This window comes from Ostrinia furnacalis, unplaced genomic scaffold (assembly GCF_004193835.3).
Source record: "Ostrinia furnacalis isolate ACB-3 unplaced genomic scaffold, ASM419383v2 OfSCF7086, whole genome shotgun sequence".
NCBI lineage: Eukaryota > Metazoa > Arthropoda > Insecta > Lepidoptera > Crambidae > Ostrinia > Ostrinia furnacalis.
Genome location: NW_021137325.1, coordinates 438,291 through 461,384, shown reverse-complemented (window position 1 = coordinate 461,384; position 23,094 = coordinate 438,291). Strand labels below are relative to the sequence as shown.

At 36.6% G+C, this 23,094-nt stretch overlaps 2 protein-coding genes across 5 annotated transcripts in view; one reads left to right on the top strand and one right to left on the bottom strand.

Moving 5' to 3' along the window:
• The window catches only part of scra (anillin, actin binding protein), a 64,903-nt gene extending 61,785 nt beyond the window's left edge, over positions 1 to 3,118 (bottom strand). For 3 of the 4 annotated variants that reach the window (XM_028319083.1, XM_028319084.1, XM_028319085.1), the window contains exons 1-5: positions 2,926 to 3,118; positions 2,344 to 2,818; positions 1,570 to 1,689; positions 656 to 834; positions 224 to 361 (exon numbers count right to left, since the gene is read on the bottom strand). In XM_028319083.1, the coding sequence (XP_028174884.1) occupies positions 224 to 361; positions 656 to 834; positions 1,570 to 1,689; positions 2,344 to 2,818; positions 2,926 to 2,943 (930 nt within the window). In that variant the 5' untranslated portion in view covers positions 2,944 to 3,118. The remainder of the gene's footprint in view (positions 1 to 223; positions 362 to 655; positions 835 to 1,569; positions 1,690 to 2,343; positions 2,819 to 2,925) is intronic. The other variant, XM_028319086.1, reaches the window with a different exon arrangement.
• Positions 3,119 to 5,160: 2,042 nt separating this feature from the next.
• LOC114363370 (uncharacterized) lies at positions 5,161 to 16,817 on the top strand. The gene is made up of 11 exons (XM_028319059.1): positions 5,161 to 5,340; positions 6,063 to 6,125; positions 7,442 to 7,521; positions 8,735 to 8,792; positions 9,792 to 9,824; positions 10,354 to 10,451; positions 11,075 to 11,216; positions 12,253 to 12,312; positions 14,150 to 14,203; positions 14,767 to 14,955; positions 16,633 to 16,817. The coding sequence occupies exons 1-11, from the start codon at positions 5,337 to 5,339 to the stop codon at positions 16,731 to 16,733; spliced, it is 882 nt and encodes a 293-aa protein (XP_028174860.1). The 5' UTR covers positions 5,161 to 5,336; the 3' UTR covers positions 16,734 to 16,817.
• The last annotated feature ends 6,277 nt before the right edge of the window (positions 16,818 to 23,094 follow it).

The window sequence follows — 23,094 nt, the reverse complement described above, 5'->3', positions numbered from 1 at the left end:
TTTTTATTATCCAGGTCTAGAATTTGCGCCGCAATAAGCTTTTATCGCGCCATTTTATCGATTTTACACGATAAGCCCATAGATTTGTCATCTTTTATCATGACACACATCCTAGCCTAGACAGGCTGCTTTAGAAAGTATGAAATACCCATAACAAGCACTTGTCTGATTAAAATAACTCCAAATTAATGAATATAGCATACTTGAGTCGACTATAACCTACCTGTGCCGATTTTGCAGGAGTTTTCTTGAGGACATTGTTGATATCATTGAACGAATGTATGGACACATCCAGTGTTGATGCATCCAGTTTCTCATGCTTCTTCTCTGCTTTTGTTGTTTTCTTGACTGGCTCAGGATTCTGTAAAATTAATTGTTAGGGTCATAGCTCACGAGTGAGTACACTCATCGTATCATCGATGCGTGCACTTCATATTATTCTGTGGCTCGACTTTCACCTGACGCGGCAGGCCAAATAAAAAGCCTAACAAAAGCCGGACAGGCCGGACAAGACCGTAAAAAGGCAATTAGCCGGACGCCTGGCAACCCTAGGCCAACCTTTAGTTTATTTTGCCACCTTGTGGCCCCTTGCCTGCCAAAAGGTTGCTCTGCATTGTCCCTTTTCTAGTATAACAGTAATAAAAATGTTCCTTACAAAGGTATGATGTGTCAGGTCATCCTCCCAGTTGTTGATCTGGTCAGCCAGGGCAGCTAGACGACCGAACTTCCGCTTTCCATCCAGAGCCTTCTCTCGCACCGGTTGCTGTTTGGGCGGAGTGGCTGCGGAAAAGTCTTGCTCGGTGCGGTGGATGGGTGACGATAGGTTTGGCTCATCTGGAATAGATATTTTAAAAGGAATTTTATATGTTACCAAAAAAGTACATTCAGATCTTTAGCCTGCGCTGCAAAAGGGATCCCTCTCTAATTTAAGAGATGCCAATGGATGATTTGACCCATGCTGGTTACATGAAGTCTGACGTTAGCATAAGGCCCAGAACAGACGGTGAAACGCAACTGCAACGAAACTGCAACTGCTAGTTACTTTTGAGTTGCATCTAAGTTTCTGCCATAGCGTCCGTTGACAGACCACACATGACGCGACCAGTTTGAAACTTTCAGTTTCATTCATCAGAATCGTCACAAAGTTGCAGTTTCGTTGCAGTTGCGTTTCACCGTCTGTTCTGGGCCTAATACAAATTATAATTTCTTTCTTCCTAACAGCATTTCAATTTTAAGTTACACTTCCCAAACCTCTAATCAACCTGATATAGGCCAAACTGGTCATATTATGACTAATGCATTAGACAGGATATTGTGATTACTTTACAAAATAGATAAGTGAATGTTTTTTTACTGGAAAGGGAATTTATCCAAACTACAACAAACAATTTTCATGTAATGGGACTGGATACCAACACTAAGCTAATTTATCAAGACCAAACTACAATAGAATGAAACTGGTTGTAGATACTAGAACTCCACTGCATAAAATTACAGGCAAGTATGAGAGAGAAATAAATAAAAATAGCATTATTAAAAAAACCCAGTAGGTATTTTCAAAACACGTACCTGAATACAAATTGCCAAGCCTGTCCAGACGTGACTTGAAGTTGTGTCGAGTGCCAGCTTTCTCCGTTTTGTGTTCGGTTTCCTCGGGAGCCTGTTCCAATGGCATCTTTGTTGAACCGTCTGCAATTGTTATTGAATATAGTAGCAAGTTTTACACATAGAAAATAAGGAAATAAACTATATTTGCTACAGGCACAAGCAAATTAAATAATGTACATACACAGATGTGTTTTGCAAAGTTAGTTTACTACTAAATAAACAAAAACTTATTAAGGTGACCTTTGTTCAAATAAAACCAATTCTAAGTAACGTTGAGGAGGACATTTGCTAATGAATTATTATCTAATTATGATGAGTAATTGTTACAGAAATTGGTTTGTTTAGGGAAAATAATTAAGGGAATACTGACGTAAGATTTGTTGTGTCAATGAACTTAGTAAATAATTTTGGCACAGAAAAAACTTGGGCTTAGGCTCTGTTTCTTACGATTTAAATAATTCATGAACTAAAAACAGACATGACCAAAAGGCAATTGAAGTTTGTTAGCATTTTTTTTTTTTAAATTCATTATAGTATTGATTTTACTAATTGAACATCATAAATAACATAGTTCCAAGCTGGTCGGTTGTCAGCTTCTGCAGGTTGCTTAGGCCTCTTAAGAAGTATGGAAGGATACCAGATAAAATTGAGCTAAAAATACTACTACTACTAATACTAACATTGTGGCAAAGGATTACACACTAAGGAAATAGCTAAAGATCCATTATTTCTCACCTTCAATTTCTTTTATCACCACATTACTATCACTGTCACTATTCGTATTGTAAACCACTGAGATGGGGGCATCTATCTCTTCAATTTGGACATCCACTTTGATATCATTCCTATGAGTGATGTTTATCTCCAACGAAACATCAGAATTACGCCTCCCTATGCTTCCTCTAGGACTGCTGAACTCTTTTTTTGTCACAACAACATCATTTCTGGACTTCTGTGGGGAAGCCACCGCATTTTGACTCTTCTGCAAACTTGGCCTCCGTGTAACAGTCTTAGCCGGTGATTCCGACTTCAAGGACTTTCTAGGAGACAACACACTCTCTTTAGCTTTACTAGGAGACCTGATGGGACTCGCATTCTTTATAACACTGATGTTTTCAGTCAAAGGTTTCCTCTTGGGCACTGTCTGGCCAGAACAAGCCAGTTTCTGGTCGATTTTCTCTTGTCTGGCACGCGCTCTTTCCAACATACGCTGAAATTTAGATTATTATGGTAAATTTTAGTGACCTTCGAAGATTTGAGCCGTTAAAACTCGACCGAAGCCTTAATTACTTAATCTAAGACCGAAGCCAAACCTACCTGAGTAAAGGGATCCATTATTAAAAATGTATGGTAATTACACAGAAAACACAACTGCTCACACTAACATTATTTTCACTAGTGTTTAAATTAATTAACTTGCTTTTACAAACGCAAATTAAAGTTTTCGAGATACGAAAACACTTTCGGAAATATTCGCCCGTTACCGATTGACATTTACCAAACGCAAACTGAAATTTTTAAAATTAATTCAAATTTCGCTCACTAGGAGGCGCGTGTGGCCATTCGTTCAGAAATTAATAACCAATTTATCTTGGTAGAATCTGTATAACATTTAGACAATATTCTTTAAAATAACAACTTAATCATTTTTTCGCTTTCTGTCACGCGTAAAGTATTGCGATTTTGTTCTGGAAATTAATTATTGATTTTTATTTAAAACTTAAATTTTTTAACGAACATCTTCGAGTACGCATACGCGTTCTCTGTCACGTAATCACAATAAAATACTTTCATCTAATCATTTGTAGACATTGAAAAGTATCTAATTTAAAGTTTTTTGATAGGATCGATAGATGGCGTTAAATAGCACAATTGAAAGTTTTATAATAAGATCGACAGATGGCGTTAAATATCACAATTGAAAGTTTTATAATGAGATCGACAGATGGCGTTAAATAGCACATTTGAAAGTTTTATAATGAGATCGACAGATGGCGTTAAATAGCATAATTGAAAGTTTTATAATAAGACCGATAGATGGCGTTAAATAGTACTTTATAAAATTATTGTAAGTTGAAATTATTAAGTTTATTTTATTTATAAATATGAACGATGACAACCGTATAGATAACACCTTAGATTATAAACGCTAACAAATTAACAAATGCTAATTGTATACCAACTACCACTACCTTTTATGTAGGAAATAGATGGCGCTGTAAAATATGTGCGTCTTGCTTGGTAGAAGACTAACTTCGCAAAAAGAGTGTGTTTTGTCAGTACAGGGTAACTACCAACAAACAAGTAGTCACCAAAATTACATACCTACAATAATAAGCCACTTGAATCCATAAATTGAATAATAGCTGTAACAAAGGTCATGTTTATTAGTTCGCATGATAACACCGAGTGTCAGTCAGTGTAAAAGGGTATTAACCGGTCACAATGGGCTAGAGTCTAGACGTTTTACTTCGCACTATCGAATCCTACATTGTTATATTGTTCCAACGCAATTCAGGAATTAACTGGATGTTTTTTAACAGTCGCACTTACCTAAGCTACAAACTAACAAAGACTAATTAGAAATAGGTAGGTACTTACTAAGAAAGAATACAACTGAAAAAGTTTAGATTAATAAAATCAAACTAACCCACCATTGCATCTAACGTTCGTTTTTTCGTTTCAGCCAAATGACGTCCACTGCTGGACAAAGGCCCTCAAGGCCTAAAGATCTACGCAAACCAATAAAGTAGTACTTATTTACTTAAGTAATGTAAATGAGATGTCCATGTATTTTTCATTAATGTTTAGTTAAATAGAGTAGTTACTTAGTTAGGTAAAGCACGCTAGTAGGTAAATATCAAAATTTGACACGCATACTAATTAACTTGATTTTTAAGTATGTAGAGGTGCTCAACAGGTTTCATTCTTCTTGTATGCAGGATAAAATGTATCCTTTATGTCGAAAAACTCGCTAAAAGTTGCTATTAAGTAGTTAGACGTTTGAGAGAAATTAATAGGTAAGAATAAGCTCTAGCATTGAAGAAACCAGATTATGCCTAGTTTGTTCTAAAGACTTCGCTATTTCACTTTTCGTTTCTACTCTACATTTTCTATAGTTGAATTCTATAGGAAGCATTCTTTAATTTTAAATGTATTTTATGTAGAGATATCCCATGGTTTCATCATAAAATTGTCTAAAGCTTTATAATATAATTACCTTTACTTTTACATGATGTTATTGTAATAATTAACATTATGTAGGACTAGATAAGACTAACTTAGCGTGTGTAGAGCGCACAAAGTAACTAAAACCTTTTTCCTAAGAAATAATATAATTATAGCCTCAAACTGGCAAATATTTAATAGGTTAAACTATGCACTAAGTACATTATTATTTAAGTCAAGAATATGTATATCTTTTTGGAAATAAAATATTTATTATTTATTTATCTAATTAAACTATGTCCTAACCTAAGTAGAGCTTAAGGTCTTGAACTTATAGACTTAGGTAAATTCATCAATCACGTCATGACTTTTCCCTTTCGTTTCGTTTCTCATGTAGTTAACGTAACGCTCCAACGTGATGGCCCCTTAAGTAAGTACAAGACCACCTTATTGAATTATCCCACGTCGCTTGCATCAATCTTATAGTTATTTGTGTTCGAAGAACCAGTCCCAGGCTAGCACTCGCATCGAAAGGTTGATAATCACGTCTCTTGAATAAAATGGGTAAGTTATTTGTTTATGTTTATCTTTTGTACTGGACTTTGACAAATGTTTTAAATTATACATAATGTTTATTTTTTTGTGCTCAAGAAAAATTTACGAGGAAACTCAGTTAATAAACTTTTTAAAAATAAAGTTAACAAAAAAATCTGACGAAACCGTCATAATAGTGTTGATTTAACCTGTTATTTATCTATCTATACTTATGGACTGATTACTTTTGTGGTGTAGGTATACTTAACAAAGATTATCTACCTACATAAGTAGTTATTATATCTACAGTTGATTGATCCCCGACTCTCCGTAACAATATAAAAATTAAAAACTTAATAAACTTATTTTAGACGTTTTAATTTTCAGTAAGTTACTTAGTTAAAACTAAAAGCACTTTAGAACGTCCGTCTGTGAAAAATATTTATTAAAAAATAATTTAAGTAGATTTAATGTCAAGGCTATTCCAACAAGTTATGTTATTTGTATTTGCATCAATATCAGAACATAAACTTTGCAATCTCTGATGGCAAATCCGAGGTCAAGGCAAAATTAACGCGATGCAAAACTCGTATTAATACTAGGTATTTAACTACAATTCTGTTACATATCGGTTATTGTTTCACATTCGTAGGTATCTTAATTTAATTCGGAAAAATCGATTTTTCATTTTACAAACTTTTCATTTTTCTTTTACGTAACTTTTAACTTAGTGCCCTTCTTAATTTTTTCAGGTTCGTTCACTATCATTTTGTCCATCGCTGCGGTGGTGTTGATGATTTCAAGCAGTGAGGCTGGTATGTATTTATTTTCTTGTTTTTTTAAACTTTAATTTTCCTGAAAAGGATTCAATTGCAACAAAGGGTATTCGTTTTTAACCGATTTCAAGAAAAGGAGAAGGTTCTCAATTCGGTTGGTAGTTATTTTGTAATTTTCTTTCATACTTAAGTACGTGAATGTACGCATGTATATGTCACAAGACACTGATCAATACGAGTAATAAATTTAATAGAGTGTGACGAATTTACACCATGGTTTTCCTTGTAATGAGTCGACTCTATTGTCACATCGACAAAAGCCCAAAATGAAACAAAAGACGAGCATACACCTACCTACCATAGGGTTATTCAATGGATCCTCCTTCACTATACTACATGTCAGCTAAATCTGATAATTGCATAGAACACTTCTCCATAAATTCATCGATCAGCTGTTACAAATTACCAAGGACTGCTAAGATGATGTTGGTGTCATAATGAATTCATTTTAAAACTTTATTGCACTCAATATCGGAATTGAAAAGATATTGCATATCTTTAGGATATTGCATATCATATATTCAGAATTACCGACTCTCTGGTTATCTATTCTTTCAGAGCTATTTAATGAACTGTAGATAAATGAGGCACTTCATTCGTTAGTACCTGTGGTAGTAATTAGTAGTAGGCACTAAAACTAGGAGGTACTTGTAGAAACAGAGTCGTTCTTAATGAATGTGTGTTAGATGAAATGAATGAATGTCGCATTTTCCTTCTAACATACTGGATTGATAATAACTTGCAAAACAACAAGATTTTCCTTCATAATTTACCATGACTAGGCCTATTGATTAATTTTATTATTAATTGCGTGTCATTAAATAAATATTGAAAATAATTTACTTTACCTACCTAACTGGTGGCCTGATGACGTCCACTCCTGATCATTGGACCTTGTTCAAAAGGGGACGCCCTGTAGCTGAATTGATGATGATAACTGATGCAAAGAACAACATTGGTCATAATCGCGATATAAATCGAGTTAGAGAAAAATGTTTTTGAAAATGTCACATTTTCCAGCTTCGATTAGGTTAAGTTAATTACCTGGCAGAGGAGGTTCCCTATCATCTCTCTGTACGTAAAGCAACATACCTGACAGCGCAGCGTAGGACGTCCACCTACAAGGTGGACCGACGACCTCATAAAGGTAGTGGGAAGGCCCTGGATGCAGGCCGCTACCAACCGATCATTATGGAAATGATTGGGGGAGGCCTATGTCCAGCAGTGGACGTCCTATGGCTGATATCATGATGATGACAATGACAATGATGATGATTATGATCTCTCTGTTCCAGCCGGCAACTGCCCCCTACCGTCCAAAGTGTACAGCTGCAGTCCGAAGTGCCTGCAGGACTACGAGTGCACCCATGGCAAGGTGTGCTGTAACAACGGCTGCAACGCCAAGTCCTGCACGGAGCCCGCGCCTTACGGAGGCGCCGGCGGCTCCGGGGGCTCCAACAAATATGGTGAGTAGAGCAAAGTCCAAAGTGCCCAGGAGGGCACGGTACAGAGAGAGGGCTCCAACAAGTGTGGTACATAAGTTAGTGTCTCATAAACGGGGCTATTCGTTATCCGCTGCAGCTCCTGTGCAGCCAAGAGCTTGACCACCAGTAAAAATCCAACCAGAAAAGGCGAAGTTCGTTACGAAGGAAAGTTAAAATATCAAAGTCACAACTGCTTAGTGCACAAGCAGCCAATTCGGTGCAACAACGGCTGCAACGCCAAATCCTGCACCGAGCCCGCACCATAAGGGGGGTGCACCCCCCTGATGGCTCCAACGAGTAGAGCAGAGTCTCTCACAAGCTGCACAGTGTACGGAAAGAGGGCTCCAACAAGTTCTTTAAGTAGATGCAGTCTTTCACACGCTGCCTATTGTAGAGACAGCAAGAGTGTTGTAACAACGGCTGCAACGCCAAGTCCTGCACGGAGCCCGCGCCTTACGGAGGCGCCGGCGGCTCCGGGGGCTCCAACAAGTATGGTGAGTTTAACAGAGTATCTTCCAAGGCGACGCCGGAGGCTTCAGCGGCTCCAAAAAGTATAGTAGGTAGTCGAAGACTTTCACAAGCTGTCCAGTGTAAGTACAGAAGACAGCAACGTGCGCCAACCTACTGCAGCTCAGTGTAGGAACTTACCCACGGCAAAGTGTGTTGTAACAACGGCTGCAACGCCAAGTCTGGAACCGAGCCGGCGCCATACGGGGGCGCCGGGGGCTCCAACAAATATGGTGAGTAGAGCAGAGTCTCTCACAAGCTGCACAGTGTACAGAAAGAGGGCTCCAACAAGTTCTTTAAGTAGATGCAGTCTTTCACACGCTGCCTATTGTAGAGACAGCAAGAGTGCTGTAATAACGGCTGCAACGCCAAGTCTTGCACCGACCCCGCGCCTTAAGGAGGCGCCGGCGGCTCCGGGGGCTCCAACAAGTATGGTGAGTTCAGCAGGGTATCTTCCAAGGCGACGCCGGAGGCTTCAAAGCTCCAAAAAGTATAGTAGGTAGTCACAGACTTTCACAAACTATCCAGTGTAAGTACAGAAGACAGCAACGTGCGCCAACCTACTGCAGCTCAGTGTAGGAACTTACCCACGGCAAAGTGTGCTGTAACAACGGCTGCAACGCCAAGTCCTGCACGGAGCCCGCGCCTTACGGAGGCGCCGGGGGCTCCAACAAATATGGTGAGTAGGTAGAGCAGAGTCTCTCACAAGCTGCACAGTAGAGATGGGCCGACTAGTCGCCGACTAGTCGGGAAAGCCGACTATTCGGCATCATTTGTAGTCGGCCGACTAGTGACGACTATTCGGCAAAATATGCCGATTATAATCGGCGCATTACAAAATTAAATATGCGAATGAAATAAACTCATAATCACCAAGATAATTATGAGGTAGACCAAGGGCGTTTTCTAAACCACTTTTGACTGCAAAAAATCAGTAAAAAGTGGTTTCATCTGATTTAAAATTTTGGCAATCAGTCTAAATTCATACAAATTTAAGATTAGTTAAAATTACCAGGAAATCATCAAAAATGTGTAAAGTTCATGGTAATTTGTCCAGTCCATATAAAAATTATGACATTGTTTTTTTCGGGGAAAATTGAATGGAATTGCATACCTATCCTGCGGGGAAGTGGTAGATTATGTGGGGCTCCTCTCATCGGAAGGATGAGGAATACCCACATAAATTTACTCTCCTTAAGTAATTTTAGGCCTAAAAGCCTATAGGCCCCGGGAACACTACCTCTGACCCCTCCGCCGTCGAAAATTATGACATCTACCTTAGGTACTGTTAGTTGATTGTAATGTTGCTTTTTATTTTTTCTCATATTAAAGAAATCTTATTTCTCAAGAAGTTATATTTATCTCTTTAGAAATCTAGATATTCATATTTCTTTGAAAAAATCTAGATATTATTCTTCGGACAAGTAGGTATTAGAATGATCGGCATTGCCGATTAGTCGGCCGACTAATCGGCAATCGCAAAGACCATAGTCGGCCCATCACTACTGCACAGTGTACAGAAAGAGGGCTCCAACAAGTTCTTTAAGTAGATGCAGTCTTTCACACGCTGCCTATTGTAGAGACAGCAAGAGTGTTGTAACTTGTAACAACGGCTGCAACGCCAAGTCCTGCACGGAGCCCGCGCCTTACGGAGGCGCCGGCGGCTCCAAGTGCTCCAACAAGTATGGTGAGTAAAGCAAAGTCCTGGGCAAGATACAGAGAGAGGGCTCCAACAAGTTTACATAAGTCAGTGTCTCATAAATGGGACTATACCACCTCTTGTTCCCACCGCTGCAAGTACTGTGGCGCCAGGATCTACAACTTGACACCAATAAAAATTATTATAAGGCGAAGTTTCTTCCGGGTGAAAGTTAAACTGTCACAATCAATCTGACCTGGGCACAACAGCAGGTGTTATATCTATTGCAAAAAAATTTTGATGTGGTTGAAAAATGACGTAATTGGTACCTAAATTAAATAAGTACGTTACTGACCATTGGTTTAAAAGCTTAATACTACTTTATGTTTGATCTTTTGCAGTTTAACTGTTACTTACTCACAGTTTGTGGATTCACCAACGTTTTCGTATCTCAACGGTCGATGGTAGCCCAGCTAGCAAAAGGTAGACTTGGGTTCGATTTCCACCAGAGGCAAATCGATTTTTCATGTTTTCAAAGTTTGAAATGCCCTTTTAAATGCAATTTTTGTCCTTACAGGCAGTGGTAGCGGCACGTATTGTGACAACGTGAAGTGCAACTCCTTCGAGGTGTGCAAGATGGACCCCGCCACCAAGCGCATGAAGTGCAGCCGCGCTTAGACGACCGATTATTTTTATGATTAAATATATTTTCAAGTAATTATACAGTCGTTTGTTTTATTGGTTTAGGCTGAGTTACACCACCAAAGTTTGACCGTAACTATAACGATAACCGGTGATTGGTGATTTTGTATGGAGTTTGACAGATTTTTGACGTTTTTACAGTCAAAGTAAGATGGTGCAACCCAGCCTAAAGCGATTCGTTTATAAAAAACCAGCCAAGAGCAAAATTAAATTAAATATTTTTTATAACGCAGTGAGGGATCGCGCTCGCGTGACGAATAAGTATTTAATTTAACATAATGAATGTTAGTAATAAAAGCAATAATAAAATTAAGTGGCAGGGCGGGGCACAGTTCTCAGTACTGATGGCCGCTGGGGCAGAAAAATTCTCGAGTGGCGACCACGGGTCGGAAGACGTAGTGTGGGCAAGCACCTCACTAGGTGGACCGACTATCTGGTAAAGGTCGCAGGAGGTTAAAGGAAATCCTTGGGGGAGGCCTTTGTCCAGCAGTGGACGTCACAAATAAAAAATGTTAGCCAAAGCTGAAAGCAACGAATCGCAAAGTGTGATGTGTCTCAGATATTTATACAAGTGACAAATCACTAAATTATTTCAGTTTGGTTATCTAGGACATACATTGCAATCTGAACTTGCAGTCCGTCCCAAGGACTGGAGAACGCCCGTCAAGTTTTCGTGGGTAGATGAAGACCCTGCCCATCTGGCAGGGAAAGTCCCACATAGCCCACTATCTCAGACTAGTGAGTAACTATGCAATTCAATGCATTTCCTGACTAAAAAAACAGTAAATAGATCAGCGCCCCTAGACAAGTGACACTTTTTGATAGAATGAGGAATCCGTAAAAAAGGGCTTTTCGACCATCTTTCGTTTGTTTTGCGATTTTAAAGTGCACTTTGTCTAGACCCACAGCTTAATTATCCGAAAAGATAAATAATTCCATTACAATTACTTACGTAGCTAGTTACATTACATCCTCAGTGTAGTTAAAAGCCATGTCAGATGCCTATTGGCTCAAGTATGGTAAATAAAATTATGAATAAGAAATGCCGTGAAATTAAAAGCATATTATTGTTCCTCATTTTCCCTGTACGTTCTATTGATAAGGGTTAGGGTTTTCCCATTGTGACAGCTCATCTTTAATTTCATTCAAACACAGTGGCTTAGAAGCTTAGATATAGTCTGACCTGAAAATAATAAATTATTATTGAAAAAAAAAACTCGAATGCGTGAAAATTAACTGAAAAGATAGAAACAAGACAACAGTGTTTACAATTCAATCGGAGTTATTTTGTTGCTGATAAATGTATCCTATCGTGGGGATAGTTGATTTGGATATACCTACCTTGATATAAGTAATTTGAACGTCAACTATACCTGCCAACTTTGTTTATGAAACAGTTTTCTATCTCTTGACGACTTAGGACAACGCTCGGGATAGTCATTTTATAATTAAAAAAAATGCTCTGTAAAACAGTATGAAAACATACGGCAGGGAATAATAATACTAGAATAAGTACTTATGAGAAGGGAAGGAAGGGAAAAACTGAAGTAACAGGAAAGAGAAAATTAAATAGAGAAATAAAAGGAAAAGATGGAAAACTTTTAAAAATAAAGTATTTAAAAATAAGTAAACTTTCGAGAGACCTTTATATTATTTCAGATTTTTCTGTGTTTTTGTAAATGACTGTACCAACCGCGAGTCCGCGATTATTATTGAATCAAACCTACTATAAGACCTAGTTGTGAACCACTGTGAGCTGAGACTTGTTTGTGAGTGCACGTGAATGTGAACACAGCTGCTTTTACCGGACAAAAGTTTGAAACTTTCAAAATGGGTGAGTAAACATTCGTAAATATTCTACGATATTACTTAGAAAAATACTGTTTCTTAATTACTTTATTCTCATAAATTAATAAGTGGGCCAGTGCTAAAAAGAAGAAAAACAGATTTAGTGACCATTTTTTATTAATTGCAAATCCAAAATTAAATTAAAATACTAAAAAGCATTTAATTTTCTTCAGAGAGTTAATTAATTAATTTATAAAAATAAAATGCTTCTTTACTTAAAAATGACTACCAGCCAAAACTATATCTTCAATACAAAGCACAAACAGTTGGTGTTAATCAAATAAGTATTGTTTTATTGTGCCTATGTTATTGTCAATACTTAGTTCTTGTCATGTCAACAGTTTTCGTATACGAGTATGTACATAGAATATTAGTTACTGAAAGAGGTGAATTAAAACCCAAATTACATGAATGTTGTTGTAAACCCAAATTAAATGAAATATGGTTAAATGTTGCTCAAGAAATCCAGTTGTAATGCCAAAACAAAAGAACAAAATGAAGATCGTAACTCCTCATCTAATCGCATAGTTTAAATTATTTTCGAGATAAGTTGTAGAGTCATCTCTACAATTTAAGAGCTAAATGCACCGCAAATCTAGCACAGTAGACACAGTAAACCAGTTCTGTGCTTTCTTCCACAAAAATAGCTTTCATTAGCATACCTAACATGTACACACAGCTGTACATACTGACAATAACAATATTGATCCTTTAGTCAGGCACCTACTTAAGTGGGAATAATCTCAGAAATTACTAGGTAGGTTATTCGAAAGGAATAGACCATTTTCACGCAGGACGCAAATGGTAACTCAATTAATCAGTATTTTTATGAATTAACCCAGCTTCTACGAGGGATATTACTCGCAGTCTCGCTTTAGTGTTGCAAAGTTTAGACAACGAACAAACAATGTTAAACTTGTAAATAAACAATGTTATGTTGTGCTACTAAACGGGACAGGGACAGGGACATTACCTACTGCGCAAATTATGACACATTATTTGTTTTATTTATTTATTTAAAAGTAACAGAGCTACAAAGTAAATAGAAAAAACCGCGCCCAGGTCTAAGGTTTTTCTCACATTAACAATCGCATGACTAAGTAACACTAATTGTGCCCTTGAGTTTTCCATCATTAGCGTTTCTACGCACACAGTATACTTATTAAATAGTGCATTCAGTTGCCTCGTAGCATTTACTGTGGTAAGTAACAACATAGGTAAATTAAACAAAAATTCGCTGTCGCCAAAAAAAAAAACAAACAATCAATCTGAGTTGTTATTGATGTAGCTTTCGTTCAATATAGCTTTTCTAATAAATAACCCATCGGTGAAATGGATCTTCGATGAAATGGCGATGACATGTCTTTCGGTGCCAAAACCCACAAAATAATATCGTGTTTATCAAATCCGGCTCTGTTGCATGATTTTAATAAATATAAGAATTGACTTTAATTAAATGACTTGTAAACAAAAAATCATAAACTTGATACATATCGATCCTATCGTCTACTCATTTGCCTCCTGTCACATAAAAAAATCAATACCTAACTACCTAATTTATGTATGTCAAAGTGCTACAAGCTCTGCAAATCATGCAGTCGACAAAAACAACTGCAATCATTGCATTATTCATATGCATTTGACCTTCTCTGGATATTTGTAATGTGTATTTTATTGAAATACTTTTATTAAAATGCATTATTTAAATTATGCTCATGCGGAAAAACCTGCTCGAATTTCGATCAAAAACAAAATCAACGTATGCGAAAATTTAATGTCATAACAAAATATTAGGTAATAATTATTAAACTACTTATTTACAGATTCAAGGCTTCTACTGTGTGTCGTTGTAGCGGTTTTGGCTGTTGCACAAATCTGTAAGTTCATAATTTATTATCGTAATTGAGTGAATTTATTTTGTTCTCTTAGCTTTTTATATCACCGCCAACATTTTAAGAGAGAATGCTTTTATGGCATTAAGTTCGCCTATGTTTCTATTATATGGTATTAAATAGGTACTTAATAAATTAATTAATGCCCGTTTTCACCATCAATTCTTAATGTTTAAGTGACCCCTATGGTAACACATAACAGGCATTTTGTTTTCATAAGGGTCACTTAAAAATTGGGGATTGATGGTGAAAACGGGCATCTGTCTTCTTTTTTTTGTCTGAAAGTCAGTTTCTATTTTACCGGGAACCAGTTACAGATTTAGGCTGAGTTGTACCGACTTATTTTAACCGTAACTTTAACAATAACCGATGTTTTTGTATGCAGTTTGACAGATTTTTGTCGTTTGTCAAAGTTAAAGTAAAATGGTGCAACTCGTATTTTGGGTTTGCCGCCATTTTGTCTCAAAAGAACCTACTCATTTATTGTCTGTCTATAATTTTATTCGTATCTTTTTCAACTAAAGTGTCTTCTAATTCTAATATTTTAGCTGAAGCCCTAGGCTCCGGCCGCTGCCCGCCTCCCAATAAAATCCACACCTACAGCAAGAAGGCAACCTGCAAGCAGGACTACGAATGCAACAACGGGATGATCTGCTGCACCAATCCTGCACACGTCAAGTCCTGCACCTACCCTGAGCCCTATAATGGAGGGAATGGAGGCAGCTATATGTATTCATGTGAGTTTTTTTTATGCAGAGCATAGGAATTTCGTCTTAATCACACCTGTTGTTAAGTGATGTTCCTTGATAGTGCCTATTCAGAGTCTTCCAGTGACTTGGCCCACTTTTAGCGGATTACTAATGTTTGGCCAAAAAACGTTTCCCAAATTATCACATCGCAAACAACGTTTCGCAAATTTTCATTTGGCAAATTCTCATTTGGCAAAACAACTTATTGCAAACTTTTAATTCGCAAATGTCGTTTTTGGCATATTATTGTTTAGCAAATTATTGTTTGGCAAAGTATGTTTTGCCAAATGTTTCATTTGGCAAAAATATTTCACGATAAACTATTTACAAAACAATTTGATTGGTGCATAGAATGGAATACAAATTAGCTTGTGGTTATTATTTTGTTTAGTGGGTAGTTAATATAAAGATGTGAAATACAAATATCGATAGTTTAAATTAAGTTTTAATAAAAAATTAAAAAAAGTAACAAACAAAGATGTTTTAATAATTTAGTCTAAATATTTTACAAATAAGACATACGTGCATGAATACTAAAATAAGCTATTTTAAAGAAAACATATTATTTAATAACGTTTAGTTACAACTTCAAATGTTTGTCACGAAAAACATTACTTAAATTAGCAATAAATCGTGTAGCAAATTAAATTATAATCAATTTGCAGTTTTGATTTTGTTTGTTTCTCTTGACGCCATGTCAACATGTGCGTTTCTTACGAATGCGAGGCAACACTGGCTGCACGAAGCTAGCGTGGGGTGCGGTACCAGGTGCGCAGGGTACAAGGTGCTTCGACCTGGTTTCGCATTGTGAAGACATTTTATTACTTCCGTGCGGTACCAGGTCTAAAAACCTGGTATTAAGGTAGGTACATCATTACATTCTATTTTAAGAATACATCATAGATATATATTCATCACTTTCCTACACCGGACCCAATTGAAGTTATGCCTTTCGCACGACAAGGAAGACTATAATTTTCTTAGCCGCACGGTAAGCGAGACGTACACAAGGTCTATAGACCTGGTTTCGCACTCAACGTGTTAAGGGTCACTGTTCTAACCTAACCTAACCCACTATTTTCTACAATACCTACTTTTTGCAACCATACTATTTTCTGCAATCTCTCTGTTTTACATAAAATTATTGTGAAAACCATGACCATGTGCCTTATGCTTTGATTTGTGGGTAACGGTGGGTACTCGTAAGTATGTGAAGTGTCAATTTGACCAAGCAAATTATTTGGGATATAATATTTGGCAAAATAAAACATTTGCTATATAAACATTTGCCAAGTAAAATTTGGCCAAATGTTAATTTGACCAAATGAATTAGTTGCGAAAAGTACAGTTGCTAAAAGTTTATTTGGGAAATGAAACTTTGGCGATAAGTTGTTTGCGAAGTGAAATTTGGCGAAAAGTAATTTGGCCAAACGGAAGGATACCCACTTTTAGCTTGGTCCACGGGTCAAGTCGCTGGTTTGAATTTTTAAATAGTTTTTCTTCCAGTAATTTCATCGTCGCGAAATTGTAGAGGTTGGTGGACTAACCAAACCAAACATAAACATACCTCTAGAAACGTTTTTTTTTTAATTTATAGTATACCTAATAATATGTATTCCGTGCACAACCCAAGCTGGGTATTTAAACTAGTTTTTCTTTCTACAGCTAGCGGCACTAGTGTTCACTGCGAGGGTGTGAAGTGCCAGCCCTTCGAAGTCTGCAAGCCGGACCCCATCACCAAGAGACTGAAGTGTTCTCGGCCTTAGGCCTTAGTTATTTAAAAAAAGGTTTTACCAACCTCTTGCTGTAGGTCTAAATGACGACATTATACGCTTTATAAGCTTTGTGAACGCAATTCACAATGAACTGTGTCCATATTTTGCCTTTGTCTTGTGACTATTTTAACTAATGTGTGAATAATAATAAAATATTTTACTATTTACTTTAAAAGTGTTTTCTTTATAATGACCACAGAATAATGTAACTAGGTCTACATCATAATTTGAAAAATATATTAGTTTGAGGTCAAAGCTTACAAAATTCCTCATTGAATCTATCAAGCCGTTAAAACATCCACGTGGGAAAAGCAACGGGGAATGGCTACTCAAATCTACCTGCAAACAAAGCGCATTGGAAAATCCACTATAAATTCAATCTATTTACGTTTACTTTTCTTGTCACGTCCAAGTTCACAAACCAGAGGACGTTGTACAATATAAAATGTACACTATGCATGCATTTAAATATAGCTAAGGTAGAAATAAAGTCCACAAGGTGCACCGACGACCTCATTTAAAGGTAGCAGGAAGGCGCTGGATGCAGGCCGCTAGAGGCCGCTACCACCGGCGCGATATGGAAATCATTGGGGGAGGCCTTGTTCAGCAGTGGACGTCCTATAATGCTATGGCTGAAATAATGAAGGTATAAATAAAGGTAACACACAAGTACACAATATTGAATCAAGCGACCGCTCATTTTTACGACCAAATTGCCCAGCGCACGTAATTCATACAGCTTTTCCAAATAAAAAAAATCCGACCAAGTGCGTGTCGTGCCACGCTCTGCGTAGGGTTCCGTAATTGCCCGTTTACCTCATCTAAGATCTTAAGTCACATTTAGGCTGGGTTGAAAAATCTTACTTTAACTATATAACAAACGTACAAATTTTACGAAATTTTAAAGTCTGTAAAACTCAATAACTACTCCATAACAATCGGTTAAAGTTATAGTTACCGTTATAGTTAAAGTGGTGCAACGCAGTCTTTACATTTTCTTTAAATTTTGCCACAATTTTCAAGCCTATAGTTAAGCTTTTAAAAGGGGGGGGGGGGAGATGTCGGCGTGATCGTTCCGTTAAACATACCTTTACCTACCTACACTACTCTAGTGCTAGCCAGCCAATAATCTCCAAGAAAAACCTCAGACGTAAAGAGACGGACATGACGAAACTATAAGGTTTCCTTGTCAGGACTACGAAACCCTGAAAAGGGCGATAACTTTCTGCCGCGCGGCTGTATTGTGTAGTCAATACCAACAGTCATTGCTTGGCTCGGATTGCGTCGTGCCGCGGCGGTCGCGCGCCACAAATCACGCGAAATTTTAAAAACTTCTCTTTTAATTACAATGGACTGGTTAAAAAAATAATGTGGTGAAATGGAAGGGATAATAGTTAATTTCAATGAAAAATTAAATAAACTATTAAGTTCCTGAATAAAGCTTAGCTGATGAAGTGCATTATTGTAATCTATGCTATGTTTGCTGTAATTTATTGTTATAAAATCCTTATTATTATTTATTTAATCTACTTTGTTCTCACTTTATTATTTTTCATATTTTTACCCAAAATACAATCTATATATATAAAAGAAAGTCGTGTTAGTTACTCCACTTATAACTCAAGAACGGCTGAACCGATTTAGCTGAAAATTGTCAGGGAGGTAGTTTAGAGCCAGGAGAAGGACATAGGATACTTTTTATCCCGTTCGAAATAAAAAAAAAGTCTGCTTATTTATTGCCATTAAGGCGGAACAAAGTTCGCCGGGTCAGCTAGTTATTCATAAAATACATACCTATGTTTAACCCTTCAGGCTACCCAGTAGCCTCAGAAGAAAAGACAGTTACCAAATTAGTTACCACTGTGAAATACGATAGCAGCTTCTCAGATTTACAGATTGAACAGCCTTTAGATAGTTATTAACTATATCCTCATAGTTTCATACAGTACACCCCGTAACACCCATCAGAATATTCCATGTTCTTTTATGCACACAGTGTCATCATACTAATACAAGTTCCTCAATAAAGAACAAAGATTAAAAGATCATGGGCCTTTACAAAAAGTTAAACAAGCGTTGAACACTTGTTTAAATTGACATTCAGTATAGAAAAGTTATTTTAAACACGAGTTTAACGTCTATTTATGTTCTTTGTAATATCACCACATTATTTAATAAGTACTTCATTTAAATATGACTTCTAAAAACTCCTTTCAAGGGCGCACGTTTGCTCGTAGCCAGGGAGATGGGAGAATTGATCCAACTCACTTTCCACTTGACCCTATACGAGTATGTAGGACATAGGCAATTCCAAAAAAGCACGCGATCTTTATTTACTATTTGCAGAACTAATGTACACCATTAACTTTCACATTTCTTTTTATAGCACTGCGTTAGTTGTTAAAGTTCATGCATTTGTTCGTAGTCGAAATAATTCGTAGCACGTAGCGATATTTTCGTAGCAAGCAACTTTTTCAGTTTCATTAAATTTTTCTTATTTATCTCGCAATTACAGTAAGAAATGTCCAGTTTAATATTCTAGTCTATATATCCATTAGAAGATGAAATAATGTAGGTACTAGATGTGGTTCAGATATTACTCGTATCATTTTAATGATCTTTAGAAAACTCAATTTTCGCATCCATGATTTTAACTTTTTATTTGGATGAACATCCTCCTAACAGGAGTACTTTTTAGGGTTCCGTAGCCAAATGGCAAAAAACGGAACCCTTATTTCTTTTTAGACTGAAACGTTATGTGATAAGATCAAAACCCTCATCCCATAATACCGGTGTAGAGCTGCAGAATTGTATATGTGTAACCTATGACGACTTGACAGCCTTTTACGTACTAATTCGTGTGGAATCGATGGCCATCACTTATTCACGAGAGCGTGCATCGGCGCACCATGCGGCCTGTTATAAATAGACACGATTAAAAAATATTTAATGAGATACAATATTGAGCTTAAGAATTAGAAAATCATCTTTAAAATATTTTTTTTTTATCCACAACGAGGAAGCTCTTGGCCTGTATCTCAAGCTCTGATGGTAAGTGACGATCAGGCCGAAGGTGGAAGCGAGCTTCACCCGGAATCCTCAACCACGGAGGAACTGGCTATCTTACCTCTAACTGCCGGAACACAACAATGCTGTTAACATTGTTGTTAATTAGGGATCCTATCCCACCACTGCTACTCCTGTATGTCCAGGGTTTATAGCTTAGCCTCCAATGAAACCCAGTGAAGGTTCAGTAGTACCGGGGGTACATAAACTCAGGATCATACCTAAAAGTGCTTTTGGTAAAACTGTGCTATCAAGAAAAATCAATCACGAGGTCATTTATAATTCCACATAATGTTTTGTGATCCATCTACATAGCTGGGCATTAACTCGTTAATCCGTTAATCGTTAATTAACGAAGTTAACATTTCTATTAACGGATTAACTTTTAAGTTAACTTTAAAAAATGTTAACGGACTCGTTAACTTCCGTTAAATTATCCTAAGTCCGTTAATCGTTAATCCAGTACCTGCTATTTTCCAAAAAGATACAGCAGGCACGCTGAAAAACACAAAAAGGGAGTGCCTCCGCTGCGGCGCCGGTTTCCAAAAATATCGCCATTGGGAACCGGCGGTGATACCACGTGATACACTGCGGGCAGTCAAAACAGCTGCCGACGCTGGCACTCAGTAAAGGCAACCGGCAACAGAGGGTTCAAGTCAAGTGCAAAAAGCTAGTTTCCAAAACCGAAATTTTTTATTACTTTAAAGTTTGTTTGNAGTTGATATATATCATCAAAACCGGCTTGATATATATCGGATATATATCCGATATATATCTTGATATATATCCCTTGATATATATCCTCGAACCCTGGTAAGGATAATAAGTAATAACTTCGTTAGAAGTAGTAGGTACATCAATAGAAGTGCTTAGGATTGGGCAATTTATTTTTAATGTGGTTTTATAATGCGTCAATTTTTGGCATGTGGTTTTATAATGCGTCAATTTTTGGCGAAATAAAGCAACTTTCAATGGAAGAAAATAGAACCCCTTTAAAAGTAAGGGGAAAATAGAATTGAGATAGAAATTAAGCATGTAGTTGTAGGTATCCATCCTAGGTTTGTTTGAACAGATAAGATTTAACTTTCCTGAAGGTTCAGGTTGAACCTTTTAGAGTACCTTACATAATGTAAAACTGCAATTTAATAAAAGAAATATGTAGTTTAAAATCAATTTACATAAATTAATCTGTAAATAAATTATTGCTTTTGTGATATTTTAATCATTTTTTATTTGTACTGGATGAGGTATTATGATTATATGTGATTTCATCAATTTTCCTCTCCTGACTTGTAATTTTATAATAACATAACATTAAAAACAATAAGAAAAAAAGTAAACAATATAGAAAGTAATGAGTGAAAATCATTTCAGTTTGATTAATTAATTACTAGAAAGACAAATCAAGCATGAGCAGAGAAACAATAATAAACAATTGGATTTAATCTTTTGCACACCTTGGAAGCCTAAGGATAATTAAATTACTGTTTACTTATGTATTTTGCCAATAATTAAAATATAATTAATTATTATTAATATACAGGGTGTTGATTTCAATACCCGCCATATTTAGGGAGTAGATTAAGTAGCTTATTCTGATCACGAATCAGCAAAAAAACTGACTTCCAAATTTTTTATTATTTTTTTTTAAATATCTACGATTTCCATAATCGACCACTACAGTGCAGAATAGTCCCCCAACGCAAACGGCGCGCGGCGCTCACCCNTATCCTCAACTAACAGTGCGTAAACTGGCATCACCGTACGTGATACTACATAGTTCTTATTTCTAATCTCGAGGACAAAGCACGAGCATAATTACCATGTCCCTTGAAGCATGTCCAGCCGTAATAATAATGGCCCTGCAGACTTGTGACAAGTATGCAAAAATCTACTTTAGTTCATAATACCTTGGGTATATAATCTATTGCGTCCAAAATGACACTAGGACTCGATCGGTTAAAATAGAAGTGAATATTAATTTTGTGATATTTGACTATTGACATTTTAAATGGGACTTAAGAACGTAAGTCACTTAGGTATTAGGGGTTCTTGATAGTTCTTGAGCGATTCACACCGCGGTCCGAACCACGTGGTGTGAAATGACTAAAGACCTATAGTAATACTAGCACAGCACCTAACTACAATCTACGGATTCATCCTCATCATCATTTCAGACATAAGACGTTCACTGATGAACATAATTTTATAGGCCTCTCTCCGATAATTTCCAGATTGACCGGTTGGTAGCGACCTGCATCCTGCGCCTTCCTGCATCACCAAGGTTCACCTACTAGTTGAACAGACGACCTACGAATACAATAGAACCAACTGCCCAATCAATCAGAATAAACTAACGATATGGACATCTTAACAACGTAGTATGCAGTGTCTAGACAATAATAAAGGTTTGACTACTGTTTTAATAAATTAACTGTGACTCGGCAAACATCCACTTAAATTCATAAATAACCCATTTAATTTGCCTTTGATGTATTTACTACTATTCCTTACACCAATCGAGACTTAACACGGTTTTACAGAATGTTTTCGTTATCAAAATCACACTTGTTACGGCAACAAATAAAAACAAATTAACGGGAACACCTTTAGGAATTCCCATGACATTTTGTCAGAAAATTGGTTTCACATTTCGTATTCTAGGTTAATTATCGAAGACGTGCTGTTTCAACGAAATAATGTGGAGTTGTTGAACGATATTGACATTTTGGAGACAAAACATGAGGGAATTACAAAACTTAACGACATTTCTTTGTGTTACCATCGTGATATCAGTGTGCCTACACTTGACATCTCAGAGATTAGAAATGTATTATTATTATAATTATTAAACTTTTATATTATGTATTACTAAGCTTCGACTTCAATGAAATTCGTTTACGCTATTTACTATTTTAAAACTTTTAACACATGTTACGTTGACTTTCATTTTTTTTATCAGACGGGCCAAAGTGAAAACCAAATCGAATAAATTAGAACAATTACCAAAGATTATGATGCTCTCTACCTTCTAAGTTCACAGCACATTGGCCTACTACAAAATTATAACTTTCCTAATCAATTTCAAACTATCTTTACATCGATTAAGGAAAATTCCTAGCCCAATACTATCAAAGATTCCCCTCCCACGTTCCTTAGAGTTCAAACACTTTTGTATCCTCAAAGTGTTTCAAATGACGTCAGTCAGTATCAATATGTCCAATTCACGTTTCACCAGTGACGTTAGTGGACTAGTAAAGTCCATCGAGTTTAATTGAAAAATAAA

Bases quoted from the DNA above. Each gene is read 5' to 3' on its own strand.
- LOC114363370 (XM_028319059.1), top strand. The intron at 9,825-10,353 runs GTGAGTAAAGCA...TTGTCCTTACAG, and splicing joins CAAGTGCTCCAACAAGTATG to GCAGTGGTAGCGGCACGTAT. The intron at 12,313-14,149 runs GTGAGTAAACAT...ACTTATTTACAG, and splicing joins GTTTGAAACTTTCAAAATGG to ATTCAAGGCTTCTACTGTGT.